Below are 27,757 nucleotides of genomic sequence, written 5' to 3' on the forward strand. Positions count from 1 at the left end.
GCAGCATTTTTCCCCATTCATTTATTGGGTACATAGACAAGAACCTCTAGTGAGAACGGTGTGATAGGATGGGGAAGCAGAAGAGGAGAAAAACGGATGTTTGCTGATAAAATGTGCTTCACAAGGCCCTTGGTCCTGAAGAAAACTTGACCTTTAGCCTTAGATAGCTGCAGAGGGGCTTCTGCACAGTTGGTGTTGACTGAAGCATGTGTGTGTGTGTGTGTGTGTGTGTGTGTGTGTGTGTCGAGGTCAGAAGGACAGGGCTGGGCAGAGGGACCACAGGCTCTGAGAATTCCTTTTGACTGTTCTCAAGGGCCCATCTAGGGAGTTCTTGCTCAAATCAGGCTCTTCGTTCCTTGAAGGACTCTCTGTTAAAGTGAGAGAAAGGGGGACAGAGGGCAAGGCACAGAGGTTGGGGTGGGGGCCAGGTCGGCAGCATGGAACTTGGACCCTGGGGTAGCAAGGGAGGAGGTACACGGGTGCACATAGGCTGAACAAATTAGGAAACGGTGCTCAGGGCATACCCCAGCCTCGGGTTCCATCTGGGTAGCAAGAAGTCAATGCACTGGACTTGGCAGCCTGCAGTGCATGGGGTGTCAACGCCTGCATTGTACCTACCGACCTTGTGCTTGGTAGCGCAGGCATGAGGTTAGGGGCATGCTCTGCAGGAGCCCTAGGGAGTGTGGTTTGGGGGCAGGGCAGCTCTAGAAGATCCTAATCTTGAGTTCTGTTGCCCCTCCCAACCTTCCAAGAGCTGAAGGTTTTTCAGAGCAGGGCCAGGAGGGGGCTCCTTTTCAATTTCATGTCCTCAGCAACAATCCCACCAAGATGGCTCCTGGCCCTTTTGAAGAGAAATGACACCCTCAACTGAGCTGGTACAGGAATGTCACCCCGGCCTTTCTTGGGGTTGCCTTTCTTTCTTGGCTTTGCTGGGGTGACCCGGTCCCCAAGCTGGTTTCCCACAAATGGTACCTGTGGAAAACCCTAGGTGAAGTGTCATCTATTAAAGCTGAGTCTGAGGGGACAAGGGTTGAGGGCAGGGAAAAATGTAACTTTAAAGAGAAATTTCTGATAGGGCCAGAGTTCTGGAGGAAAAAGGAGGGAGCAGGAGAAACATACCTAAGAGGACAAGCTAAGGCCGTAGCTGACCAACTGGGTTGCTGGGAGCACCCTGGAATCTTTATATTAACCTATCATTAACATGTAAAGGAGGGGCATTCAGGGAGGGACCCTATAATCCTTATCCAAGTGTACTGGCTGGTGGCATTTGTCTGTGGGAGAAAGGGAGGGGAGTGTTTCTGAGAGAAAAAGGAGAGGGGGTAAACTCCAGACCCTCACTACGGAGAAGCAGTTGAATTGGGGAAGAGTAGGTTCTCAGGCCTGGGGAATTGGGGTTGCTTCCTTTGGGCTTCCTGAAGGCAGGCTGCTCATCAGCCTTAGCCTGGACTCACACGCCTTGCTTGGTTTGGCTCCTGAGGTTGTCCCTGAGGGCTCGGTCGTGCAGAAAGGGTCAATAAAGGAGTATCTGTAGCCAAAGAAGAAAGATAATAAAACCAGCTTCAGGGTCAGAGGTCACCTAGTCACAGATAGAGATATTCACAACTCTTTCCCCCTCTCCTCTCTTCTTGTCCCTTCTTTTCTCGGCTTGTCCTCCCTTGATTCTTAACTTTTCACCTTTCTCCAAAGCCAAAGTTATCCCCGGGAACAACTGAGGTGTGAGGCTGGAAAAAAATCATGTCATGTAAAATGAAGTTTGAAAAATAGGAGAGGTGATGGTGGCTAAGACCCACCCACCAGTTAAGAATACTTAGTCTCCGCTGAGGCTGCCGTCCAAACCTAGTCCAGGGGTTGGCAAACTTTTTCTGTCAAGGGCCAGATAGAAAATATTTTAGACTTTGGGGGCCACATTCAGCCTCTGTAATGTAACCTCCCCCACCCTTTCCTTCTCTTTTTTCTACTTCCAACCCTTTAAAGATTAAAACACACACACACATTCTTGGCTCCTGAAGTCATACAAATACAAGCTATGGGTCACATTTGGCTTGCAAGTTGCCAAATCATATTCAAATTAGAAGTTAGTTTAAGTTGCCCTCCCCTCCCTCCACCCCCACCCGTCTTTGTTTGAGGGTGGGGGAAAGCAAAAGGGGAGAAGGGAGGTGCCCATGTTTTGTTTTAATATGAAAGCCCTTTCTTCCCATTCCCCCACTAGAAAATTAAATGAATGACTCCAAACTAATGCAAAAACAGCAGGCAATTTGATTTTAGAAAATGCCATTCCTGAACTATATGAAATTTTTTTTGGAGTTGAATGGGCTGGGGACAGCGTTGTTGTGTTTTTTCTAGGTGGCATTCTCAGTCTCAATTTGGGCAAAATAGAAGATAGTTCAGGTAAGGCAGCCTCTGCCTCAGGAAGAAGGGAAGAAGGAGGAGGAAGAGGAATGGTGGAAAAGGCCTGAACCAGGGAAATGGAGCTTGACAACAGGGCTGGGGGTGGGGGTGGGTTGCCAAACCTAGGTACCAAGGATGAGAGTCACTGCCAGAAGCCATGATGTGGTTCAGAAGCCATGATGTGGTTCTGAGGTCATTTGGGGTACAGGATCCTGTCTCAAGGCAGAGAAATGAATGAGCAAATACCTCGGGATAGTCGAATGCTCCTCTCCACTTGTTTTGGAGCTAAAATCATTTACATTTTTTTATTTATTGTTAGTTTCAGGTGTACAGAACAATGCAATAGTTACCCTTTTCACCCTCACAAAGTAATAACCCCCCTCCCCCCATCCACTGCCCTCCCACCCCGGATATCATGCTTATCTATTACAATTCCATTGAATCCGTTCCCGCACTCTACATTTTAGAACTAATGGAGCATTTAGCAGCTAGAAGGAACTTGGGGTCCTGGGTAAACCAAACCTGTGCTCCAGAATGTTAGGCAAGCTTCATACCCCAAATCCATTCTCCTTATTCCATCTCTTCAGGTCCCACAGGAAGGACTTGTGAACACAAATGAAATGCATCATTTCTGATCTGCTTCTGCCTGGGTTTCCCTCTCCCCTTGCCTGGGCACCCCCCACCTACAAGAGTTCTGATCATAAAGGAAAGAGAAGTCCTCTCCCAATGTGACTTGTCCTTCTGGCACCCAGAGCCACTGCCAGTGTACCTTGAGCCTGGAGGCTAACAGCTAGGCACCCCCAGAGCAGTAAAGGTACTCACTGGCAGCAGGGTCTGGCAGGCCAGGACCATGGCTTACCATGAGCCTTACACCCAGATTTGGGTGGTGACCCCAGCACTGCTCACCACCGAAGGTTTTACTCCATTTCCTGTATTTCCACGGCTCTCTTCATAATTCCAAACTGGATTCTGGTAGCTCTAGTTCAACTCCCTGCCTTCCTTTTCCAGGTTCAACCCTATTTACTCCAGCCTGTGTCTCTGAAGTTCAAATACACACACACACACACACACACACACACACACACACACACACGCATCTGCCTACACAGCCTTGATTGACAAGTACAATGAAAATGTCTCATTCCTGTCTGGTTTGCATTTCATTAGATTGAGCAGAGATATGCCTTGGACTACAGAGGACAAAGGCAAAACAGATTTTTAAAAAGGGTTGATTAACACTACTAGTTGTTTATTCTATGTTGAATTTTAAAGGTATTTAGGGCTTATAAAATATTTGTCAAACGACGGGACCGTACTGAGAAAACTCTGATGTAGCTAATAAAAACTAGAGCCCAAATGAACGGTTGGCAAGCGTGTTCGAAGGTTCCGGAGCTCTGGAGATCGATAGTTCAGCTCAGCCCCTGAAACCAATTAAGAGCTTTATCTTAGCATAAAAATAAAGAGGAGTTAAAAACGCATTCCTTTCCCAGCTGTCTTCCCCCTTCATTTTTATTACGATTTGCAGTTTTTCCTTTAAGAAAAGATCCGGGACTCTGAAGAGAGGGTGGGGAATTATGTAAAGAAAGTGTCATTTACCAGGAAAAAATGCCAATAATGATGAGTTTCAAGGGCAGGTTTCAACGAGAAACACTTTGTGCTCCACTAGGAAGAGACAGGGGCACCAAATTCGGAATAATTCCCTTCCTGGATTCAAAGATTCATTTATTGAAATAAATCAGGAAGCATTGGCAGAACGGAAATCCGCTTGCTGGGTTTAAAGGGTCTTTAAAATGTTGCGAGTGTTAGATTGCAAGTCTTGTCTAAATACAAAACAGAAGAAAAGACCCCAGTGTTTCCCCTGGACTTGAAAGAAAATTGCTAGGACTCCGACTTAGGATAATTTCATGTCCGCCACAGAAAATGTGTTTAGAAAGAAATCCTGCCTGATAGCACAACATGCTGTACGTGTTTTGTTTTTTAGGAGGCTGGAGTGAAAAGTGCTGCAGAGTGGGGCTCTGGGTTGTACTGAGAAGCCGTTCCTCCTGGCCCTCTGGACATTCTGTTTCCCTCCTGCTTCTCCAACGTAGACCTCAAAATTCAGGGTCAAAAGCTTTGCTCATTTGGCAATGTTTAGTTTCTCTGATTTTATTTATTGCTTTAGATTTGGGCATGAAAATAAATCTTTTTCCTATTTACTGTTTGAACTCAGTGTGAGGGAAAGGATCCCATTATATTTCCTATCCATACAGACATGTGGATATTTAGACCAGACCACATACAACTGGGAGCTGCATAAAAGAGATTTATTGGTTAATTTACGCCGCCTAATACACATGTAAACCCCAGTAAGCCAAAGCTGCTGAGGGAGTCTCCGTTATAGCGTAAAATAAGAACTACGACCTCTGGGTTTGAGCTGCCCTGCGCTGCCCAGCCCAGCCCAGCCCAGCCCAGCCCAATGAGTCCTTTCTCCACCTGAGAAATGAAGAAACGAGGGCTCTCTTCTGCCTTGCTCCAGCCCGTGTCAATGAAAAACTTTTCTGCGCTTTCCTTTTTCAACCACCACTCTGCTCTCAGACCCAGCTCCCCAAATCCCCGTTTCCCCCAGTTGATCCTAGGATCTCCTACGAAGCGAGTTGAGGGGTGGGGGCTACAGGTAATCAGGGAAACTTCAATTATTATTATTGCCTAACAGGAGTAGTTTGCTTGGGGGACTTTGTTTTCAAATGCGGTCACTTGCTATATCTGGAGATATTTCACTTTCTACGTTGTTTCAAGGGTTAGGGTACCCACTCCCCCCAAAAGAAACCTGTACTCCAACCAACCGAAATAGAGTTCAAAATGGCCTGCCTCTGCCTTGCTTTTCACAAATCCCCCAGCCTTGTCCTTTTGGGGGCATTTGGGGTTCCTGCGCTCCACCCGCACCCCTTCGGAGTCGCACCCTCTGGCTGGGCCAGGCTGCCTCAGGAAGGGCTCCACCGCCCGGGGTTTTGGCCTGGCTGAACCGCCTCAGGTCGGCCCCTTAACAAGCATCTCCCCTCCCCACTTCTCGGTTGATGATCTAATTGAATTATGCCTTTTTGTTCCAGTGACTACAGAGCACGTGCTGGAGGTAATTAATTATCGGAATGTGGTCATATCAAAACGGACACTGGGCACCGGGTAGGTCAGCGGCGGCGACATCCTCCTGTCCTGCGCTCGAGACCCCTCCCCCCCCAAAGAGGCAGGTTGGACTCCCTCGTTCGCCCTTTCTCCTCAGCCCCTCGCCCGGCTGCCTGCCGTGACTTCCGAACGCACAAGGCCCCTGGTTCTCGGGGTACCTGGCGGGGCTCCCTGGAAACCCTTGCTTCAGCGCTGGCCCGCCTCGGGTTCGACAGACACTCCCTCCCCGTCCCCGATCCTCCAGAATTCCTCTCCTCTCGACAGGAGCCGGAGGAAATCCAAACTTTTTAAAACCAACTACCCACCCCCGGTCCGTGGGGGTTGGTGGAGGTGAAGAGAGGTAAAGGGAAGGAAGAATGTAAAGGGGAAAGTGAAAGGAAAGGAGAAAAGAAAGAAAAGCAATCCTCCCTTTTTGTAAACCTGACTCCAGGGAATTCATTTGCATAATTTAGGCGTATTTGTTCTCTGAATACCCTTCCCTCCCCCCACCCAAAGTAACCCTCTGCTGAGCGACACTGAAACCATTCTTGGAGAGCCTGTTCTCAGTAAATGTAATAATTTAAGTTAGCAGCGAACTCACCTTCCAACCTGGAGAGAGCTCTGGATGTAGAGGGAGAATTGGGGCGAGTTTGATGGCAGGGGGGTGACTACGGTAAGTGTGCTACCGGCAGGGTCTCCCCCCAGCAAACTGGTAAAGAAAGAAGGTGAAGTCTTGGCCTGGCCAGGCGGATTGGGGGGCAGGAAGTGAAAGGCTGCAGTTATAAAGCACTGCCTGAGGCGGTCTCTCCAAGCGCCTCTGAACTTGATCAGATGTTGTTTCCTACAGAGAGATGGCGGCCAGGCTGTGAGGCTGCCTCAAGGCGCAGACTTTGGGGCTTGGCTCTGTTAGGGATGTGACAATCACAGCCATCTTTCTCTAGGCCTTTTCTGTCCACTCTCACTCTCCTGAATTCTTTGCAGATGCCCTGCCAGATAAAAAAAAATGAGTGGATTTATAGCCCTGTATAAACCTGATCATTATGTCCAGAAAGACCTTTCACCAGACAAGAGGCGGGAGTAATGCTACACACAACCCTGGAAAGTAAACCCTTAAAGGGTAAGAAGTCCCCGAGGTCACTACATGCTTTTACCTAGAAAGAGAAGGGAGCAAAGCCTTGGCTGTTCAGAGGGAGGAAAATTCCACCTCACAGTCAGTTTTCAGTCTTGCCTCCCACTTTCGCGTTTGAAAATGTTAAGAATTCGAAACTCATTAGCCCTGTGGTTTGAAAACTGTACGGATCCCGTGTCTAGTGAGTTTGCTATATAGTGTGTTTAGTTTGTTGTATGCATGTTTTGTGTACACTGGCTAAGTGTAATCTGCATATTTAGTATGTGTGCTTGTATGTTTGCTGTGTCATGTGCGTGTATGTACTGTGTGTGCCTGTTGACTGTTTTGTGTGTAGTTTCTTGTGTGCTTACTGTTGTGTTTAGTTGTGTGCATGTTTAGTGTGGTGTGTGCGTGTTTCCTGTTGCGTACTTGTTTTTACTGCCTTATATGTGTTTTGTCTGGTGCATCGTGGTGGCAGTGGGGGCAGCAGCAAGTATAGCCACTACTCACAAACAAGAGTCAACACTTGGCTCAGACAGAAGGGAGATAGGCTCTAATTGTAATTGTTTCTCCTTGTTTGGGCCTCAGACGGCCGGCAGCAGCTCAGGGCACAGACGATGAGCTGGCCGGCCTGGGTCCGGAGCCTCGGGGCCATCAGGGCCTACGGTTGAGTGCGGGGAGGACGAGGTTAGCGGGCTGTGACCGTGGAACTGCTGCGCTCGCCGCGGGATCAGCACCCTGCGCCCGCGGAGAAAGCACACTCTCGGGGTGGTGAGGCACCGCGCCCACGGGGCAAAGAGTTCCTTTGGTCAAAGCGGGAACAGCGCGCGCGAGCGGTGCTTGCCCGCTTCCAGACGGGGGGAAACTGAGGAGACGCCCGTCTCTGCCAGATCGCTGGCTGGAGCCTGGCTCTAGTTCCCTACAGCAGCGCAAGCCCAGCGGAGCCCACTCGCGGGGGCCCGGCCGCCTTCGCCTCACCTGCCAAGCTCCGGGTCACGGCCCAATCAGCGGCAGTCGCTCGGCTGCGGCTGCCATGTTCCCCGCACCGCACTGTCAATCAGTGTGGCAGCAACCAATGGGATGCAGGGCCGGGGGTCAGGTGACCGCGGGCCAGCTGGCTCCCCATTGGCGCGCGCCGCGCGGCCTCCCGCTCGGCTTATGTGAGAGGAGTGAGTGATTGACTTTATCAGTCCAAGGACATTACTCAGGAGGCGAAGAGGGTGGGACTCGCGCGGCGAGCGGCGCGGACCGAGCTTGCCTCCTGCCCGCCTGCGGGCTGCGAGCCGGCTCTGCTACTTAGCGCAGCCCAGCCCGCAGTCCCTTGTCGAGGGAGCCTCCTGGCCCCGCTGTTCAGTGCTCTTGGGGAGAGGAGGGGTGACCCGGACAGGATTGGCAAACTCCACCCTCCACTTGTTATTTTGCTTATTTTTCTTTGTGCGTGCCTGTTAGTTTGTTAAACCAGATCTAGTCCCAGAGTCTTTCTCCTCCCTTTCCCCCCTCCTCCTCTTCCCCACTCCTCCCCCCACCAGCTCCTTGTACTTCCCCTCCTCCCTCCTACCCCTCTGCAGGAGACTCTCGCAGCGACGGAAAGTTGCAGCCCCTGATACTGCCTTGCGGATCTCCCGGCAGTGTCCAACCGCCGCCACTCCTCTCCGACTACGGCACCTCGGGGATCTCCGCCCGCACCCTCGCTCATTGCCGCCGGATCGCCTGTGCCCAGAACGCCCCACCCATGACGATGCTCCTGGACGGAGGCCCGCAGTTCCCCGGGCTGGGAGTGGGCAGCTTCGGCGCGCCGCGCCATCACGAGATGCCCAACCGCGAGCCGGCGGGCATGGGGTTGAATCCCTTCGGGGACTCGCCCCACGCTGCCGCCGCCGCCGCCGCCGCCGCCGCTGCCTTCAAGCTGAGCCCCGCCACAGCTCACGATCTATCTTCTGGCCAGAGCTCGGCGTTCACGCCACAGGGTTCGGGTTACGCCAATGCCTTGAGCCACCACCACCACCACCATCACCACCATCACCACGGCAGCCAGGTGCCCAGCTATGGCGGTGCCGCCTCCGCTGCTTTCAACTCCACGCGCGACTTTCTGTTCCGCCAGCGCGGCTCCGGGTTTGGCGAGGCGGCCTCGGGTGGCGGGCAGCACGGGCTCTTCGCCGGCTCGGCGAGCAGCCTGCACGCTCCACCTGGCATTCCCGAGCCCCCTAGCTACCTGATCTTCCCTGGGCTGCATGAGCAGGGCGCTGGGCACCCGTCGCCCACAGGGCACGTGGACAACAACCAGGTCCACCTGGGGCTGCGCGGGGAGCTGTTTGGCCGTGCGGACCCGTACCGCCCGGTGGCCAGCCCCCGCACGGACCCCTACACGGCGGGCGCGCAGTTCCCTAACTACAGCCCCATGAACATGAACATGGGAGTGAACGTGGCGGCCCACCACGGGCCTGGTGCCTTCTTCCGTTATATGCGGCAGCCCATCAAACAGGAGCTGTCGTGTAAGTGGATCGACGAAGCTCAGCTGAGTCGGCCCAAGAAGAGCTGCGACCGGACCTTCAGTTCCATGCATGAGCTGGTGACACATGTCACCATGGAGCATGTGGGGGGCCCGGAGCAGAACAACCACGTCTGCTACTGGGAGGAGTGCCCCCGCGAGGGCAAGTCCTTCAAGGCGAAGTACAAACTGGTCAACCACATTCGCGTGCACACGGGCGAGAAGCCCTTCCCATGTCCCTTCCCGGGCTGCGGGAAGATCTTTGCCCGCTCTGAGAATCTCAAGATCCACAAGAGGACCCACACAGGTAAGGGGGGAGAGGCAGGCGAGCGCGGGATTCACCGCGCCCCGGAGCCGACTTTCAGTGCGAGGGAGAGGGGTGGTTGCCAAAGAGGGGCGGCGCCCCGCCAGGGCCGTTCGGAACAGAAACGCTGTCAGTGTCCCTCCATCTCACGCCCTCCGGGTCCCGCGGCGCTTTTTCGCACTTCTAACTTCCCGGGCAGACGGCTCTGCGGTCTGAGGAACTAATTGGAACCTTCTCGCGCCCTGGAACAAACTGGCGCCGCCTCTTTTTGTCTCCCTTTCTGGGTTACTATGAAGGGACTCCGAATGTGTTGAGAGCGTATTGCTTACAAGCGACTTAGCTTTCGGCACACATTCGGGAAAGGCACCCATACAAATGCTAATGCAAGCTAACTTTCGGTTACTTCCGCTCTTTTTTACCCTTTTTTACCCGTGATTGGCACATCTCCTAATTAAATGACTGATACTTTTGTCAAACTATTTTTATTTGGAGTTCCATTTTCAGTCCTCCCGGAGAAAAGCTAAAGTAGAAAAGGCACCACAGTTTCGTGGCTTGTTCAGAACATCTTGTAAAACTGTCTGGAGGCCCTGGATTTATATAGTTTTCTCTTTTCGAACGTTAAGTACGAGCTTTTTAATACTGGGCTTAGAAAAACTGTTGCATTTGAAAGAGGCAAATTAAAAGGTACAAAGAAGGAACTGCACGGGATTATCCCGTCCGCGATCCATTGTCCGGCCAGGGTTTGGTGGCTTACGTCGCCGAGGTAGCGGTGGAACGTGGCCGCGCGTTGGGAGCCCTGGGAGGGGTGGTGTGGAACCACAACTTAGGGGAAACTTTGGAGGAGCCAGGGGCTTTCCCATCCTGCGCGAGAACAAAGGGACTGGCAGGTTCTGGGCTGGCCCTGCCCCACCCCCGCCCACCACTCCCCAACCCAGCAGGCTCAACCAGCGCTCTCCATTTTTCTCCAGGGAAAAAGATGCCACAGCCGCCCCCAGTCGGCGCTCCCTCTCCGGGAAGATCGCCGGGCGCTCCGTCTCCCGCTGCTCGGCTCTAAGAAGCTCCCGGCCCTGACCATATTTCCCCCCTTTTTGCGTTTTTGCCTTTTGCAGGTGAGAAACCTTTCAAATGTGAATTTGAAGGCTGTGACAGACGCTTTGCCAACAGCAGCGACCGCAAGAAGCACATGCACGTGCACACCTCCGACAAACCCTATATCTGCAAAGTGTGCGACAAGTCCTACACGCATCCGAGCTCCCTGCGCAAGCACATGAAGGTAATTACCTCTTTATTAGTGGTCGGCGGTTTATAAACACTCGGCCTGACATTGGGCTGCGGAACGGAAGCGCCCGCGCTGCCAACCCTATATCTTCCAAGTTAAATCCGATTTGCTCCAGAGGTGACACCTTGAACCCATTTTGGGGACCAGGTGGGGGACGGGGAAGAGCACTGTGGGAAGGAGGAGGAGGAGGAGGAGGGAGCGCAGGGAACAATCGTTTGTTTACTGGGAAGCTCTAACCGAGCTCGCCAGGGCTTGAGGTTGCAGCGGCCGCCTCTTCCCTTCTCATCCTGCGGTGGGAACCAAGAGTGCCCGCGCGGAATCCGGGGGTGGGTGGTTCATTTGCTCTTCGGCTTCGGATAAAACAATAGGGCCGAGGAGCGCGGTCTGATTCCCACGCGTTTGTCTGTGACCTCGCAGCGCCTAGGGTGCCTGTGCCACCTTTCTCTGTACCTGCTTTCCCAAGCCAAAACGGGCTTGGTGAAACCTGGGCCCGAAGTATTTTATAGGGCCCTAAAAGACTAAGTGCTTAGCCCACTCAATCCGTGGAGAAAGCATCTTTTGAAGGGGCATGAATAAAAGAGAGTGCTCTACTCCTTTTCCATAATGCCAATACTAGGACTGAAACTGTTTTGTTGGCGAACATCTCCGGGTTTTCTAGACATTGGTAATATGGAAATTAAAAACAAAACAAAAAACCCCAGCGTTTCTCTTTTAAGTGGGTCACTGGGCGGTCTTGCTCTTACAGTGCTCAAATTCTGCTCTTGTTTTTGCTTGCACAATGCCAGTTGGAATTATATTCATTATAATATATACATGTTAATTTTAGGTTCATGAATCTCAAGGGTCAGATTCCTCCCCTGCTGCCAGTTCAGGCTATGAATCTTCCACTCCACCCGCTATAGCTTCTGCAAACAGTAAAGATACCACTAAAACCCCTTCTGCAGTTCAAACTAGCACCAGCCACAACCCTGGACTTCCTCCCAATTTTAACGAATGGTACGTCTGAGGACAAACACAAACCCTGTTAACCATAGAACGGACCAAATGCATTTTTTAAAAAACTGAGACCAATCAGATGGAAATGGAGTTGTAAGGCAAGAGGCCATGTATAGGGCTACATCTTGTTCATTGTAATTGTCCAGGAAGGTTTCTGGGTAAGATCCAAAAGTAGCCATGCCCTTTTCTCAGGATTAGGAAATCTGTTTTGGCATTCGAAGGATTTCAATATATATATATTTTTCACTGCTATTTTCTCCCCTTTCTCTTGCTCTCTGCACACCCCAAACCTAAACTCCTCCAGTTCATTTTAACACTTGTCCTGTTTCTTGAGAGGAAGTTATAGAAGGCTTGGTGGTGGTGATGTTAAACTGATTGAAAGTCTTCGCCTTAGTGGTGATTGTTTAAACTCTCACAGTCTTAAACCGTGCCAAAGTCCTGTTATGTCTTGAACTTTTCCTCAAAGCATTACTCTTTGTGAATGTATTTTTGTCTAATGGGGTCGAAACTGTTGTTCAGTATTTTTTCAGGCTGAGGGTGTGATGTTACTCTACACAGATTGTGACGTTTAGTATACAGTTGCCTTTGTAATAACTTTTTTGTAAATACATATCCATTGATGCCATATTTATCGTTGTAATTTAATTATTGCTACAAGTGCCGGGAACTGAACAATATTTATGGATAAATGTTTTCTAACAAATTCTGTACAGCTTTTGATTATAACTGCTTTAGCATTAAATTTTATTGTTTTGAAAGAACAACAAAATTTACAATTTTTTGAACCACTGACTCCTTTCGCTTGTTTTGTAACAGCCTCATACAAAGAGGAGACGTGAGCAAATGAATCTTGTTTGTTGGTATTTATAACTCAGCTCCCTTTCTTAATTGTTAAATTATTTTTCTATTGCAGTATAGATTCCTTACAGTGTCAGTTTCCATCTGGGAAGAACCTCCTTTCTTTAGCTCAGATGGTTGTTTAACTGCAAGTTTAAAAGTGTTTGTCCTGGATTTTCGGCATGCAAATCAAATATTACTGATTAATTCAGTTAGTGGCCATGACATCTCAATCTTGTACTTAAAAGACTGAGAAGCTGGGTTTAATCACCCCTGCCCTACATATATAAACATAAGGTAACCTAATGAGTTTTATGTCCCTTAGTTTTTTATTACCTTACATAAAAGTGAACATTGCAGCAAGATGCATGTCTATCTGTTCTATTGAGATCACCCATATACCTATATATGTTTGTATCTATGACTTACCTAATCTGCCTATCAAATCTATCTAGTTACCTATATATTTTCAAAAGTAAGTGTGTGTCTGAAACAGTGGTGATGAGTAAGGCCAGTTGAGCCGTGCTTACTTATGGTTAAAGTGCTTCTTAAAAAAATCATCATCCATTTACAATTTTGGAAGGCAAAGGCTGATTTGTTTTGCTGTATATAGTTCATAATTTTCACAATTATTCATAACATTTTTATAGCAGTGTAATAACTGCAGCGGTTCTGAAATGATATTATGGAAAGAAAAAAACATTTGCAAAATATGTATTTTTAAAGTTCATGGTTTGTAGGCAAAGATGTTAAGAACATTGTTTCCATTAAAATCAGTAACAATGAAAAAATGGTTGTTTGCTTTGTGATAAAATATTAACAATCCATTTAATCTTCAGCGAAGCAGCTCATTTGGACAAAGTTCTTTTACAGCTGTTATATGCAAAGAAATATTACTTTTTGGGGGGTTGGAGTGAGTAGAGTATTGAGAGACTTTTTTTTTTACTAATTTAGGGTGCTGTTTAATATTGAGAGCCCAATCTCTGCATGAATAACCAGCTTGCAAATCAGTAAATAGAATGGTGGAGATAAGGAATTGTAAAGAATTTAGAAATGTAATGAATAGGCTTAAGTACCTCCTCTTGAAGGGGCAATGCTCTAGGTTTTTTGGTGGCAGTCAATTTGGTATTATACGTAATCATTTTGCATTCTAGAATTTTGTTTATTGTTATTCTTGAAGAAATAAAGTCTTGGCACATCTTATTTATGTTATAACATTTTTGTATTTGGTGCCTGATTTTTTTTTCATGTTTAAATAAATCAACTTTAAATTGAAATGCTCAGAGAACTGATGATTAAAAGAAATTTTGAATCCCTGGATACAGTTGAAGCAGCCCATTTTAAGTTATCTACTGATCTTTGTCATCAGACAATTAATTACTGACAGCTTCTAATTGCAAATTGTTTGCATGCAATTTTTTGTTTGTGGAGAATGGGGGGGGTTTTGCACTTTCCTCCACTAGTAGACAAGGCAAGGGCCCGAATGCCATGAACAGAGATTGGGATGATTTCACAGGTGATGAGCAGGTAACCTGGTCAGTCTACCATTCCTACCCCAGACATTCCAGTCTTGACCTTGACATTGAGTGTGCTGGACCAAATTCTTGTTTTAGGATTTTTCCTTCATTTCAAACCAGAGTGTTTTAAATGCTCAGCAAGTTTTCAGAACGTGTATATTCATAAGATTGGCTCTAAATGTGTTTCAACTGAAGTCTAAATAGTATTTTTCTTCTGAAGTATTCATGGAATTTCAACAGTTGACTGTTTTCTACATGAATTCCCTTTCCGCCCCAACTTAACGTAACCTTAAATGGGAGTAGAGTGATGGGTTGGTTGCAAGATTATCAGAAACTCGTTTCTCCTTTCCCCATTACATATATTAAGTATCTCCTTAGGACACATAAAGAAGAGTTTCATATTTCCTTGATAGGCTTGAAATTGCTTTACCATAAAACTTTACAGTAAAGCAGTGTATCCTATGAGGGGAAAGTGCCAATTAACAATGATGATAACCAATATTAAGATGATGTAAAAGTTTTGCCCCTCTACATTATTTCCTTTAATTTTGGTATAGCATCATATTTCTCAAATAGTTTATGTCCTGCCCTTGTCTTTTGTTGCAAAGAAAAGCTTATTTTAGTAAAAAACTTTTCACAGATTTTCTTCCTATAATCTGACTCTGGGACTGCACATTTTACATTCTTGAATTTTCAGAAAATACCTTAAAGAATAAGCAACCCCACCTCCACCCCCCCAACAAACAAAACTTGCAACCCTAAAGATGGGTCAGCTGGGCTCTTAGTGATCTACGTGTTCTTTTCCTTCTTGCACCTGGTAAGACCTTTATCTTTTAAAAGTCCATTATCTTTTCCAAAATAGGTGATTTAGCTGAAGATTTCCACTGTTGGGTGGGGAAGGGGGAGGTGTCTATTTCCACGCAGACAGAAGTCGGGCCTTAGTCCAGTTTAGAAGGTTAAAGATCAGGGTCCAACCTAAACAGGGCAGTCAGCCTTAGCTACTGCGAAGGTGGGAGAGCCAGCAGGCACCGCCTCTGCTCACAAAGCCTCCCAGGAAAGTTGTGTTCAGGACTTCCTTGCCGCTGCCCCCTTCTCGCCGCCTGCTGTCTCCTTGCCTCTTCCCCGCTGGCTCCCTCTCCTTCCTATAAAACCCTTCAAACAAACGAAAAATGTCTAAGGGCCTCTTTCCACTTAAGTTTCTGAAAGAATCGGCACCGGCGTGTCCATTCCCCAAAGAGCGTTTCTCCGCTTGGCAGCTAGGCTGTGTTTGTCTCGGGCTGTCTGACCCCCAAGTCTAGTTGAGTCTTGCCCCAGGACCAGACCAGGCGTTTCCGAAGTCAGTGCTCCCGTTCCGCGGTCTTCAGGCCCCTCGGGACGCCCAGGTTCTCTATGCACACACCAAGTTCTTGCAAGTCCCTATCGAAACTCGGGCCGGGGGGAAGGGAACTCATTTCCTAGGGTCAATTCTCTTGCGGTCTCGGCCCGCTGACCCTTTGACCTCCACCTACAGGGCCCTTGGCGGCCGTAAGCCGGCGGTCGCCCAGGCTCCGAGGACACTTCGCGCCCCATCGCCTCCCGGCCTCATTAGGCTGGCGGGGCTGTAAAGCAGGAATCAGCCGCTGCCTAATCCGGACCTGGGGTCAATACGAGCCCAAACAATGGTGAGCTCCGAAGGCCACAGCGTAGCGCTGGCCGCAAACTTTGTGTTCCATTCATTTTCTTAAGGTGGGGGCGGGGGCCGGGGGTGGGGCGGAGTGCGGCGAGGGAGGGAGGTACTCATACACCCAAAGGCAGCTCCTGGCTCTCGGGGCTCTTAAGCGAGTGTCCTTTCGCTCGGCCCTCCGGTCTCTTCGCCCTGCTAGGGATTGGAAGGAGTGGTGAGGCCCGGAGCCTGGTTGGCGGCCCACACGAGGGGGCTCCTTCGGCGCGGGGAACAGACTTTGAAGTGGGTTTTTAGCGCGCACTAGTGAGACCGGGGCCGGGGCCGCAGCGGGGACCCGCTGGGAGGAAAGAGAAGGCCCGGCTCGGGCCCCGACCCCTCCCCCGCTCCCCAGCGCTCCGGCCTTTTCAAGCCGCGGCTGGGGGCCACCCGGCTCCCCTTCCCGCGCCGCGCGCAGGCGCACAGCCCGCAGCCGTCGAGTCGGCTTTTGCGGCGAGGGGGTGGCGGGGGGAAGAGTTGAAAGCCGCTTTGCAGTGCCGCGGCGGCCTCCGCTGAGCTGGGAGGGAGGAGAAGCGAGAGATGTGGGAAAGGGGGTTGGTTTGGGGGCGGCTCTCGAGTCGTGAACATGGCGGCCGGATGCGAACCCCCGCGGAGCGCAGCAAAGCGCAGACTGCGGGCTGCCGAAGTGTTGTGTGGTTTAAACTCCCTTGTTATTCCTCAGCTCGGAGCTCCTCGCGGGAGAATGTAGGTCGTGGCGGGCGAGCGCCAAATTGTTAAAAAAAAAAAAAAGAAAGAAAGAAAAAAGAAAAAAAAGAAAGAAACGGAAGCAAAGAAGTTCTTCCAGGGCATTCTGGGAGTGGGAAGTTGACTGAGCCTTCTGGGGTTGGGGTTCCCGGGGGACTTGAACATGAAACCCGCCAGAGGCCGCCCCACCCTACCTTCCTGATTGAAAACATCTCCCCGGCCCTCAAGGGTGGGGGAATGCCATTTTGAGTTGGCATGCCCGAGTCAGGATTCCACAGCACCTTCCAGTCCCTAAAATGCCAATGAGCGGACACTGTATTCTCTTCTAGGACAATAGCGGGACCCATGAGGAGAACACTTAGGCACCATTTCCAAATAAAATGCCCTGCCTTATCGACCTAGACGTGCCATTTGGAGTTCGAACCCAACACGTTGCTTAGGCCCCAATTACTTCATATCTCATTTAAACGTGTGCCTATGAAAAAATGGCACTGTCGTAGCTTTTGTGTGTGCTCTAATGGCTGGTGGCCTTACATTAAAGAAAAAAGAATAAGCCACAATCCCAAAAACTTGAATTCGGCTTTTGCATTAACTGCTTTAATGCTGCATGCAAGAGAACCCCTGATAGCTCTGGGATGTTGAGCTCGTGTTTTCTCCGCAGAAAACTGCTGCAGATTCACGAATCGTCGTCAGATGTGTCTTTCGCGAGGGAGAAAAAAAATGTGTCATAAAAGAGTGTAGTTATTCACCCCCCGGCTCCTCTAGAAAAATAAGCGACGAATTCTTCCAGATTGCATGTTCTTGAAAGCACACAGCTAAACGAAAACAAAAGGCCACCTCAGGGCTGCCCACCGTCAAGCATTTGGGCTCCCGAAGGTGTGGGGCACTTACTGTGGACCACCTTGGGGAGGGCCCCAGGTGGGTGGGCAGGTCATTAGCAAAGCTGGCCCAGATCTGGGGGAAATCTGCAAAAACAGTGCCTTTATCTGCAGAGAACAATTGATGGGGTTGTCTTTCCTCCTTTTCAGTGCACAAAGAATACGGCTTTGGAGCAAGAATTTGGAATATGCATTTAAGTTGTCGTGCTTTGCAGTGGAAACCCCTGGGCAATTAAAATAAGCATGCGCTGTAGTATTTTCTGCCCTTTCCTTATGCGTGATTCCTTCAAGTCAAGGGGCAGCAGACAGTTTGGAAACTTGTTTTGAAATTGCCACCAAACGGATCTTTCTCTTTTTTCTCCTTTGGGTGAAGTTTCCTGCCTGGGCCCAGCCACTTCTCTCCACCCCCTCACTGGACTATAGGATTGACATCTTTGAGAGATCAAACGAAGTAGATGGTGCTTGCTGTATACTTTCTTTTTCCATGCTGTAGTTTGAGCTTTTTCCTGGGTAAAGCTCTTGGTACCAAAAGTGTGGAAAGTGAAAAGTTCATTGACTTGAAAAAGCTTGAGCTAATGGTTAAGCAGTTTGTCTCTTTAAGAACTACAGCGCCCAGATTGTCTCCTAAATTGACTTTAAAAGCAAGCTAAAGATGCACTGGTGAACTGTCTCCCCTGGATACCTGTGGTGTTCTTTGAGTCACTTGATATGGTAAAACTCTGGTTGATTTTCATAGGAGTTATGTGAATGGAATTTCTGCAAAACCGGACGAGTGATAAATTGGTAGAACTCTTACATGTGTTTGATGATTCCAAAGGGCACTGCTTTTCCCACTGAGGTTTGGTTTCTATAATAACTATTGAAATTTACACCTTGAATAACAGTTTGCAGAAAGCATTTAAAGCAAGGGAATGTTCAGAGCATTTGGGCTAATAGTAACTTAACACACGAGCAAAACTTCTTTGAATAAGATTCGAGAAGCTGTTTTTTTAAAAAAAGGTTAAAACTAAAGAAAATATCTTTCTTTAAAAATCATCTACCAAAGCATACAATTTTGTATACTTTTAATGTGATGTGACGGCAGTTCAACCTGTTTACAAATCTGATGAAATGTGAGCTTCACAGTAACTCTAAAAATAGCCTTCACCAGATGGCAAGTTTATATATGTTTGGTCTCTAATAGGATGTATATGTTATCTGATGTGTTTTATTAAAACACAGCTTATGTAAAGGCCATTTGAACATAAGGTGTTACAAACGAAAGATTCCATCATGTTTTCTTATAAATGAGCATTTGAAACAACATACCCAGTAACATTTTATGAAAATTTTCTAAGTAAATGTAGCCTGTTTTGACCTATCTGCAGTTTACTTTTTGTTTTTTTACCAGTGTTGTCCTGCTTGGTATCCGGGACAGTCTCTAATTCCTGACGAAGAACTTGATACTGACGTTGGTATGCAGCAGCCAGCCCTCCATAACACTACCTATGCTAAATGCACGGTTAATGCCGAACCTACTGTGCAAGAAATGATTTACTGATGAGGTTTCAAGGAAAACCACATCAATTTGGTTGTCTGTAACTTTGAAGTGAACATTTTAAGAGTCGTAGCTTCTTCCCTAGGTATAAAAAGACTATTTCCTTCTTTTGGTGGATTTCATTCTGTATTGAGCAATCATATGTGAAATGAAAAAGCAACAAAGCCCCCCCCACCACCTGATTACAAATTGGAGGATGGAGGTGAAGATTGGTCTAATTTATAACCCAGTGTGTATTATCTCATGCATTGTGTTGACCTTGTTGAAAGTCTCTTTCAAATATCTGTATTCCACATGTAGAACTAAAGAGGTTAAAACTAGAAACATGAATGCTTATTTTATTAATTTCATATGTTTGTGTGCAAAGAGCAGTCCCCAGGAACCTTACAACTGTTGTGACCGAAATAAAACCATTTAAATTATTTTTTGTGATCATTGTTTTATTATAGTGACAACTATAGCCCTTAAACAACCTTGATTAATCTGTTGAATTGGGACAATTTATATTCTATTGACATTTCTCATGATATAGCTGGGCTTTCACTGAGCAATAAACTTGGGGGAAAAAACAACCCATTCAACAAGCCCCAACCAACTGTTTTGAGCTCACAGTGTTCTCTTGGAGGGACTCAGAACTAGGCGTTGGGGAGGTCAAGGGAAGAATTCAGAGTCAGGGGTTTGATTGGAATGATTAGAAGGAAAGACTGGGGGAAGGAGTTTGGAGAAAAGAGCATTTGAACACCACTGTTTGGGTGAGAAAGGGAGAAAGACATTGCAGCATAGCACATTACGTGTATGTTATTCAGAAGCCCGAAAGTGGTTCTTGGGGCAGACAACTTGCAACCATTGATTAGAACACTTATAGAATCATGGAATATAGGTGTTATTAAAACACAAGCTGTCATAAATTAACTGTAGTGTTAGAGTAGATGAAGACACTTCAGAGAAATTCTTGGAACTCTAGATACTTGATTTCTCATTTTAAATTTAACATCTGTAATCTAATCTAATCTCAGTGGCCATCATGCTATTTCTTTGACGTGATTATGACCTGATGAAGAACTGTAAAATTGCAGCCTGATAGAGTATATTGCTATTGGTTCCTTAGATCTAGTTTTATTAAAATTTCTGCTAAGTAGGCTGACGCTACTGTAATTTTTAAGTAAAGGGAAAATTACTCATCTCCCTTTGATTTTTGTTGTTCATTTACCTTGAACAACAAAATAAGTACAGACCACTCAAGAAAGACTGTGACTTTGATTCTTAGCTCCCTAAAACTTGACATTTTTATATCCCCCATAATGATGATGGTAGAATTTTTTGTTTTGTTTTGTTTTTAAGAACAAGAACTGTATTCTTTCAGACAGGCAGTGGAGTATTATAATAGGATTATTTAAAAAGCCTTTGGAAAGGTAAACTACAAAGTTGTGCATGAGTCAGCTGCACTGAGATAATAATACCTCCTAGGGTTATTCTAAGAATTAAACAAGAAAATGTCCACAAAAAGCCTGGCACAGAGTGTCCATGAACAAATGTTAATTCCCTTCTTTTACGCTTGCAGGTAGCTTTTTGTTTTGTTTCTTTTGGGTAGTTTCTTATTTTTCATGTTATGGAATATTTTACTAAAAACAATGATTTGTACTGGGGTGCAAATTAATACAGTTTTCAGAAAACAGATGGAGACTTAAGGGCATATAAGAAATACTGCATTTCATAAGCATAATCACTAGATCAGGCATGTGGGTTTATGAACATAGCTATGAATATTTAAACACATAAAATTAAAATGTTATTAAATGCCTGTTGTTCATTATCTTCCAATGAATACACTTATTCTTAGATCGAAATAAGTTGTGTACTTAAAATCTGTAAACATAGTAGTTTAATGGTTTACTTTTAATTTGATAAAATTTCTACTTTAGTCAACAGCTTGATTCTTACTATATTTAAATTAAATGACAATTTTACAATGTGAAATTGGCATTCGCATTTAATAAAAAGATTAAATCTTATGACATCTTAAATTATTCAGTTTCCCCCTACTAAATTTATGTTAGTATTATGCGGGTGTGACTATAGAGTAATGAGACTGATTTTCTTGTGAGGCTTGGAAGCTAGCTCTGAAAGCAATTCCCAAAGAGGAGTCCCTGAAATGTTTTGACCAATGTCAGCATCCTTAGAATAAGTTTACGGACTCCCTAGGTGATGGCCTCATTTAGGACAAAAAACAAAACAAACAACAGCCACCAGTCTTAGTAGTTTACAACCATACTTTTGGTTTTATTATGGTTTAAAAGGATACCTTGATTATTTTATGTTAATGAAACTGAGGCTTGACTAAAAGTATAAAAATGCTGTATTACGTTATAATAAAATGTTTTTTTTCTCAGTTATTGGTCTATTTATGTGGTAGAACAAAACAAAAACACCAACACACTAAGCTCATCCCAAATGAACTGTCTGAGTGGGAATTATTTCTTTCCATTCCACTGACTTTGAGGACCTGGAGCTTCCGGAGTCTGTACTGCTGAATGATAATGGTTTTTGTATTGAGGCCTGAGAGACTTATCAACATTCCTTTCTTCACCGGTTTATCACCATTGTCTATCTCTTTCTTCCTGACTCTATTGAATGCGGGGGTCAGCCATGTTAAACCTAAATTTTGAATATTGGTTGGTTGTTACCGAGTAAGAGCAAGGTTATGTTTAAATGATCAACTTCAAAACTGATGTCTAGGGCAGTGCTGTAGTGCCTCCCATGGCCAGATTATCCTGGAGGTGAGCTCACTCTGCAGCCCAAAGGATCAAGTCAGTCACCACAGCCTGTTCCTACAGAACAGGGACGGGGGGTGCGGGGTGGGGGCAGGAGAACAGATTTGTAGATTCTTAGAGAAGTGTTCCAGGTCCTGTTGCCTTTTATTGTGCTTTCCTCAGGGGGAAAAAAGTGTTGTTATTATTATTATTTTTTAAATCAGGTCATCAGAAACTCCGTTGGTGAAATGAGAAAAACATTATTGCCAACAATTCCCTCTGTAAATGGGCCAGAGTCAATAATAGAAAGCTATTTGTGGTACAGATAAATAAATGCACTTTAACATCTTGACATAAATCTGGTGCAGAAAAATTATTTATGAATGATTCTCTAATGTTACCCAGCCAGAACTTCCATGGAAAAGCTACACTCATATTTTTGCAGTTCATCTCCGACAGAGTATGTAATTGGCTGGCCAGCTGATAACATTTCTTTGGAGACTTCACTATTCTTTACCAAAAATATGTAGCTAGGGTATCCACTGAGATGTGACATCTTATGGGTTGTAGAGCTAACCCAAAACAGGTGTTTCGTTAATTTCTGACTATTGACATCTTAAATGAAGACGTTCAGTTGAGCAGCATCAGCGATTTCAATTGATTCATCAATTGCCAGTATCTAGCAGCCTTCATGTTTCACTTTGCTAACAAGATGATATCCCACACCTGATGCCAACAACTCTGCTCTTGCAAACAAATGACATGGTTGATAAAGAAATCTTTTCAAAATCATTATGCACTTCAGCATTTGTCTTTTCCTCCAGCACAGCATCTGTGTGTCTCTTCTCTCAGGCGTCTATCTATTCCTTGATCATTTCTGAGCCTTCTACGATTTTTGAGACTGGTTTCCAGGTATATCAAGGATGTGAAATGAAGCTTCTTCCATTGAATGTTATGTTGTTGAACACCGAAACACAACGTTTATGTCCAAAGCACTAGATTTCATTTTGTGAATGAGACTGCCAGGAAGTGTTCTCACAAGACTTTCTGATAAGACACTGCTGTGAAAGAAACTGAGGGGAGGGGAAGAAGCCCTCATTAAGGGAAAACATTAAAGACATTTTTTTGTTGTCTTTGTTATAGGTACTTGAAACTTTATATCACCTTTACAGTGTTGAAAAGCTTCAGAGATTTAAAGCATCTCTCTGAACTGATGAAATGAAAATTCACATGGTCCAACTGATTAAAAATAGATACAATTCATTCTTTAGTGAGCCCTGTTTAACTGCATAATTTGCTTATATGCATAAAACTGAGGAAGTCAATCTCTACTTTCCATGTGTCTGGATTCCTTGCATCTGGCTCCATTAGATTCCCTGTAATTGCATATTGATTAATTGCGTAATATAGTTATTTGAACACTGAATTTAAGCCCAAATGCTTCTTTTAACACTGATAATCACTTTGTATAAGTGAATCGTTGGGATATAGTACTCGAAAATCAGAACACAGGACAATAACCGCTTCCCTATTTTAAAAGAAATCTCGAAACAACTTTGAATTTATAATTAGCCAGTTGGTTTTTCTATTGGGCAAATATTAAATCAGAGCATAAATTGGTAATCAGCAAATGCAAAATCTTGATACACAATAAATATTTTATCCAATTTATACTTGTTTCTTTTAAGTGTTTTAAATTGAGCATCTACATACAATATAAATATGTTAATTAAGATGAAATCATTTTGAAAAGGTAATTGTGCATTTGTTTTCAATTTGCAATCAGTTCTTTAAATGTATGGCTTCAGGCACTTATTGTTGGGGTGGGGGAGGATTACTTCTGTAGCCTGCACAAATTGAAACTTATTTGGTGCATATACGGTGTTTAGTAAAGGAACTGTGGCTTGTGTGTACGCACCTAATACATTAATTTAGATTAAAAGTATGTGTTCACGGTATTCTGGTGTTCCAAACTAAAGTTCCTGATAGAATCAGGAGGGAGCATTCTTTAGCTAAAATAGATGATATAACCCATTTCTTTAGTGCTATAAAAATATTGCAATTACTATGCTAAGTGTAAATTGAGTGTCTTGAATATTATGTTTGATTTTAAATGTATTGTCTAGAAGGAAAGAAGTGGGAAACCCCACTGATTCTCAAGTTGAGCATTAACTTCAGGCATATGTGATGTGTCACAGGTTTTTCCTCCTCTTCAATAGTTCAATTCATAGCACAATCTGAGGACCATTTCAGGAAATTTCCTACTGTAAGCTTTGAAGAATATTCCTTGATTTCGTTAGGCAATCTCAACCTCAGAGGGTAGTTATATCTAAGAGAAGCCCAAACTTCAACCTTTTCAGAAAACATTCAATATTCATGGAGAAGTTATTGTGTATATTTAAACTGGTTGATTCGTTAAATCAGCTAGATGTTCTGGCATTGTGCAGGAACAACTGTGTTCATATGGACAAGATGCAGTGGGAAGTCTGGAAATTATACAGATAGCTGGGTGTTAAAGAAACTTACTTTTGCACCTACTATGTGCCTGGCATGACACAATATCCACCAATACAAGAGTGCTGAATAAATAGGCGAATAACTCAAAGTTTGTTTACATGAAATATATTACATAACTTAGTTGACACTTTACTTTTTGCTTATTTAGATATTTCCACAGAACTATGAGGGTCAGGGAGCTGCCTGATGTGTGGCTTGTGAGTCATCTGTATCAGAATTTCTCGGACCCAGCTTAGATAAATGAAATGAAATCTCTCAGTGTCAGGACCTCAGGATATGCCTTTTAAACAAGTGTTCTGGGGGACTCTCACATTTATGAAAGTTTTGGAATTACTGTTTTACAGAGAATGGCAAAAGTTGAAACTCTTTACTGCCAATTTATCTACTGGTTCACCAGTGTTCTTTTAAGAGTCAATATATCAAAATGGCCTGCTCAATTAATAAACTTCAAAATGATTTTTGTCTGAGGCAATTTTTTTAAATTGGTGTCTACAAGCAGGGGGTAGATTCCTCAGCTTGTGTTTGTTTGATTTAACATTTAACTTAAATGCAAAACCCAAGCCTTTTTGTATTTCCAATCATTTCCCATTCAGTATGCCAAAAGTCCTCCTCCAGATTTCTGCAGCTTTCTGTGTCAATGATCATGACATAATAAAAATGCTAACATTATAAGTACTGTGCTGTCTTAAGAATTCTTGCACTTCCTGAATCGGAAAATAATGCCCTTGCTTTTTCTTTAATGAGTAAGAACAGTAATTTTTTTCACCTTCCCTATACTTCTATTAGACATTACAACAGCTTCAGTTGGAAGAAAAAGCCAACTCTAAAGTTAACTTTTAGCATTATGGATGCTAAAGGATTGGTTTTTTTTTCGTTATATTTAAGAAAATACCTGTAGGAATGCAGGAAGTATAGCTATTTAGTTCATCTGCATTTTTCTAAGCCATAGAGTGCTCTGTGCTGAGTTTTTTCAGTACAGGCAGTTCCAACAAATAATGAGTTATGTTCCAAAATTTGCTTTTGAAGTTTTAGGTTATTTTAAGCTCACCATTTATTTCTCTCTAGAATCAGTATAGTTTGAGACCCTGGATTACCTCACAGAAAGTTTAAAAAAAATTCTTCTATTTGAACTTTAATTCACAATGTAGTCAGATGATAGAACCTTAATAGTGTTTGGTGACTCAACTACAGATGCCAAAGACACATCTTGACTGTCCTCCCCCAGCTGCCTAGACAAAATGGGGTGAGTTTTGATGGAAGCAGGAAAACAAGAGACCATCCCCTTTCCTTCTGTATCATCATCCCCTTGGGGTTTGGGTATGGCTGAGGAGAGCTCTAGAACTGGAGTGTGCATGGAACTGGGTTTCTGATGTACGATCCAGCCTTTAACTACAGGTAGGGAGTGGAGAACGGGAATAAATTGGCATGTGTATTGGAATTTGTAAGGCAGGGACTCTGTAAGGCAGCATTTTCCCTCTTTTCAAAACCACTCCCTTGCTTGTTTTCCTGTTCTGCTTTGAAAAGCTCTCCCTTATCTCAGTTTAAAGATTTGGTTTCCAAGTCAGATGAAAAGTAAACTAACTGAATCTACCCAAATTAGATACTAATGAAAGAGTGAAGGCAAAACATTTTAGTAGTGATCGATTATTTTTCACTCTGCAAAAGGAACCGTACCCTTGATTGAATTTTCATATTTTTGTTTTAGCAGTAACCAATTATTTCTCATTTTGGAAACAAAAGTTGCATTCTCAACTTTGTATTTTTGTCCCATGTGCTTTCAAAACATGCCCATTTCCTCAAAACAGCACATTAATTCATATCAAGCCTCTTCTATCTCGAGTATAAACTACAATAATGTTTACATAAATAGTGTTTGCAGAAAAGAATTGTACAAAATCAGAAAAAAAACCTATTTTTGTCTGTGGCTTCTGGCACTTTCAGCTTTTTTTTTTAAAGTTACCATTTCCTGAGAACTTTTTGAGTGCATTATTTACTTAGATGTCAAGTTTGCTAAATTCAGCTCATCTAATAAAAGTAGCTCAACCTGTATCATTTTTAGTCATGTGCTTCCTAATTTTAGGCTAATTTTGCAAATCTCATTTCTTCCACTTTTTTTAGTACTGATTTTTAGATTTTCCAATGTCAAATTTTCTGGTAAAGGTGTCAGACCAATTTTTAGTGAGACAAATAATGAAATAAATGTAATAAATATGCAAAAAGTTGCAATAAATGTTTGTCATTTAATTCTAACCTGATGTTAAAGAGAAAACAGGTATGACAAACCCGGATCTTTCTAACAGCTTTGGAACTCATCACTAAATTCCTACATATTAAGAGATGTAATTGAAAGGCTGCCCTTACAGGCTGCTCTTATGAAATGTCCTTATTCTTTCTTGCCCTTTGGATTCTGGAGAGGATTAGGGAGGTAGCTGATTGCTAATGTTGTATACTCAGTAAACGGCCCTCTTCTTACTGGTGCTGCCTCCAAGTAGTTTTCATTGGCAGTTTGTGAACTTCCCTGGATTTTGAAAGACTCTCCTTATTGTTCCATAAAATGCAATTTCCTTTGTCTTTTCAGTTCCTTTTCTGTTTTCAGAATAGGGCTTAAAAGTAAGATAAAAGGCCTGATACTTTCCATCATAAAAAGTTGTAATGACAGGTCTCACTAATTAAAGCGTAACAATGGGAAGATTAGTCTTTCAGTTAGCTTTGTGTTGAATCTATACAGTATTTTCAAAAGCTCTAACTCGGAACATATTGGAGCACAACATCTTTAAAATATAAACATTCACACATGGATTTTATTATAATATGCACACCAAAAAGAGTCACGGTACAGTAAGGCTTTCAGAATGCAGTAAATAGGAGAACTTCCCATTTCGGTGTAAACCTTTCTGGTACTAACCATTCTACTAAAATAGGAAAGACCATCAGGAGAGTTCAAGGGGCAACCCTCTGTTGCCCCTGTGGAGCCAGGCCCTATGCTAATTTTGTATGATGATGTTTCCTCTAGGTTCCTTGGTATCAGAGAAGTAGAGCACATGTGCTTTTTACTGTATTTCCTTCCCTCAATGAATGAACACAACTTAACTCTGTATTAATAAAGTAATATTCTTTTCTTGTGGCTTCAGTATCATCACAATGTGTCTAACGCATTATTGGAACATTAGTAATCCCCCAAATTTGAAGCTATAGAAAGGAATTTGATGTGTAAAACATGGTACACAGTGGGTCTTCGTCATTGTGGGTCATAGGATAACATTTGTCTGAGTTGCATATAATCATGCACTTTTCTGGAGATACAAAAATTATCAAAATAGATCTAGAAAAATCCAGTTGGAGGAGGGCTGATAGGAAAGGTCAGAGAGTGAGTGGGAGAGAAAATACTCATGTTTGCATCAGGTTTCAAAAAAAGTTTAACTAAGCGTTGAAATATTTTTTTAAAAGATTTTTATTGGGGAATTGGGGGACAGGAACAGCACTGGGGAATTTTGGGAAGGGGAACAGACAAGTTGCTGTCCTTTTCTTCTTCAGTCTAGTTGTGGAGGATGTTGCTTCACTGGCCCAAGTTGGCACCATCATTGTGCTCTTCCCAGGCGAGGCAGATCAGTCGCCG

The 27,757-nt window shown here is 44.6% G+C and overlaps 1 protein-coding gene across 4 annotated transcripts; it reads left to right on the forward strand.

The window, feature by feature from the left end:
• Nucleotides 1-7,819: 7,819 nt before the first annotated feature.
• On the forward strand, nt 7,820-19,296 carry ZIC3 (Zic family zinc finger 3). 4 transcript variants are annotated; one of them, XR_002125249.1, is made up of 4 exons: nt 7,847-9,429; nt 10,536-10,699; nt 15,566-15,716; nt 18,728-18,805. XR_002125249.1 is itself a non-coding variant. In XM_019653593.1 (3 exons), the coding sequence occupies exons 1-3, from the start codon at nt 8,367-8,369 to the stop codon at nt 18,875-18,877; spliced, it is 1,377 nt and encodes a 458-aa protein (XP_019509138.1). In that variant the 5' UTR covers nt 7,820-8,366; the 3' UTR covers nt 18,878-19,296. The 4 variants fall into 4 exon arrangements, 2 of the variants coding, with proteins under 2 accessions (XP_019509138.1, XP_019509137.1); XR_002125250.1 differs by lacking the exon at nt 18,728-18,805 and adding an exon at nt 17,488-17,875; XM_019653593.1 differs by lacking the exon at nt 15,566-15,716 and having other exon boundaries at nt 7,820-9,429; nt 18,728-19,296.
• Nucleotides 19,297-27,757: the final 8,461 nt, after the last annotated feature.

Source organism: Hipposideros armiger, unplaced genomic scaffold (assembly GCF_001890085.2).
Source record: "Hipposideros armiger isolate ML-2016 unplaced genomic scaffold, ASM189008v1 scaffold_203, whole genome shotgun sequence".
In the NCBI taxonomy this organism is placed as follows: domain Eukaryota; kingdom Metazoa; phylum Chordata; class Mammalia; order Chiroptera; family Hipposideridae; genus Hipposideros; species Hipposideros armiger.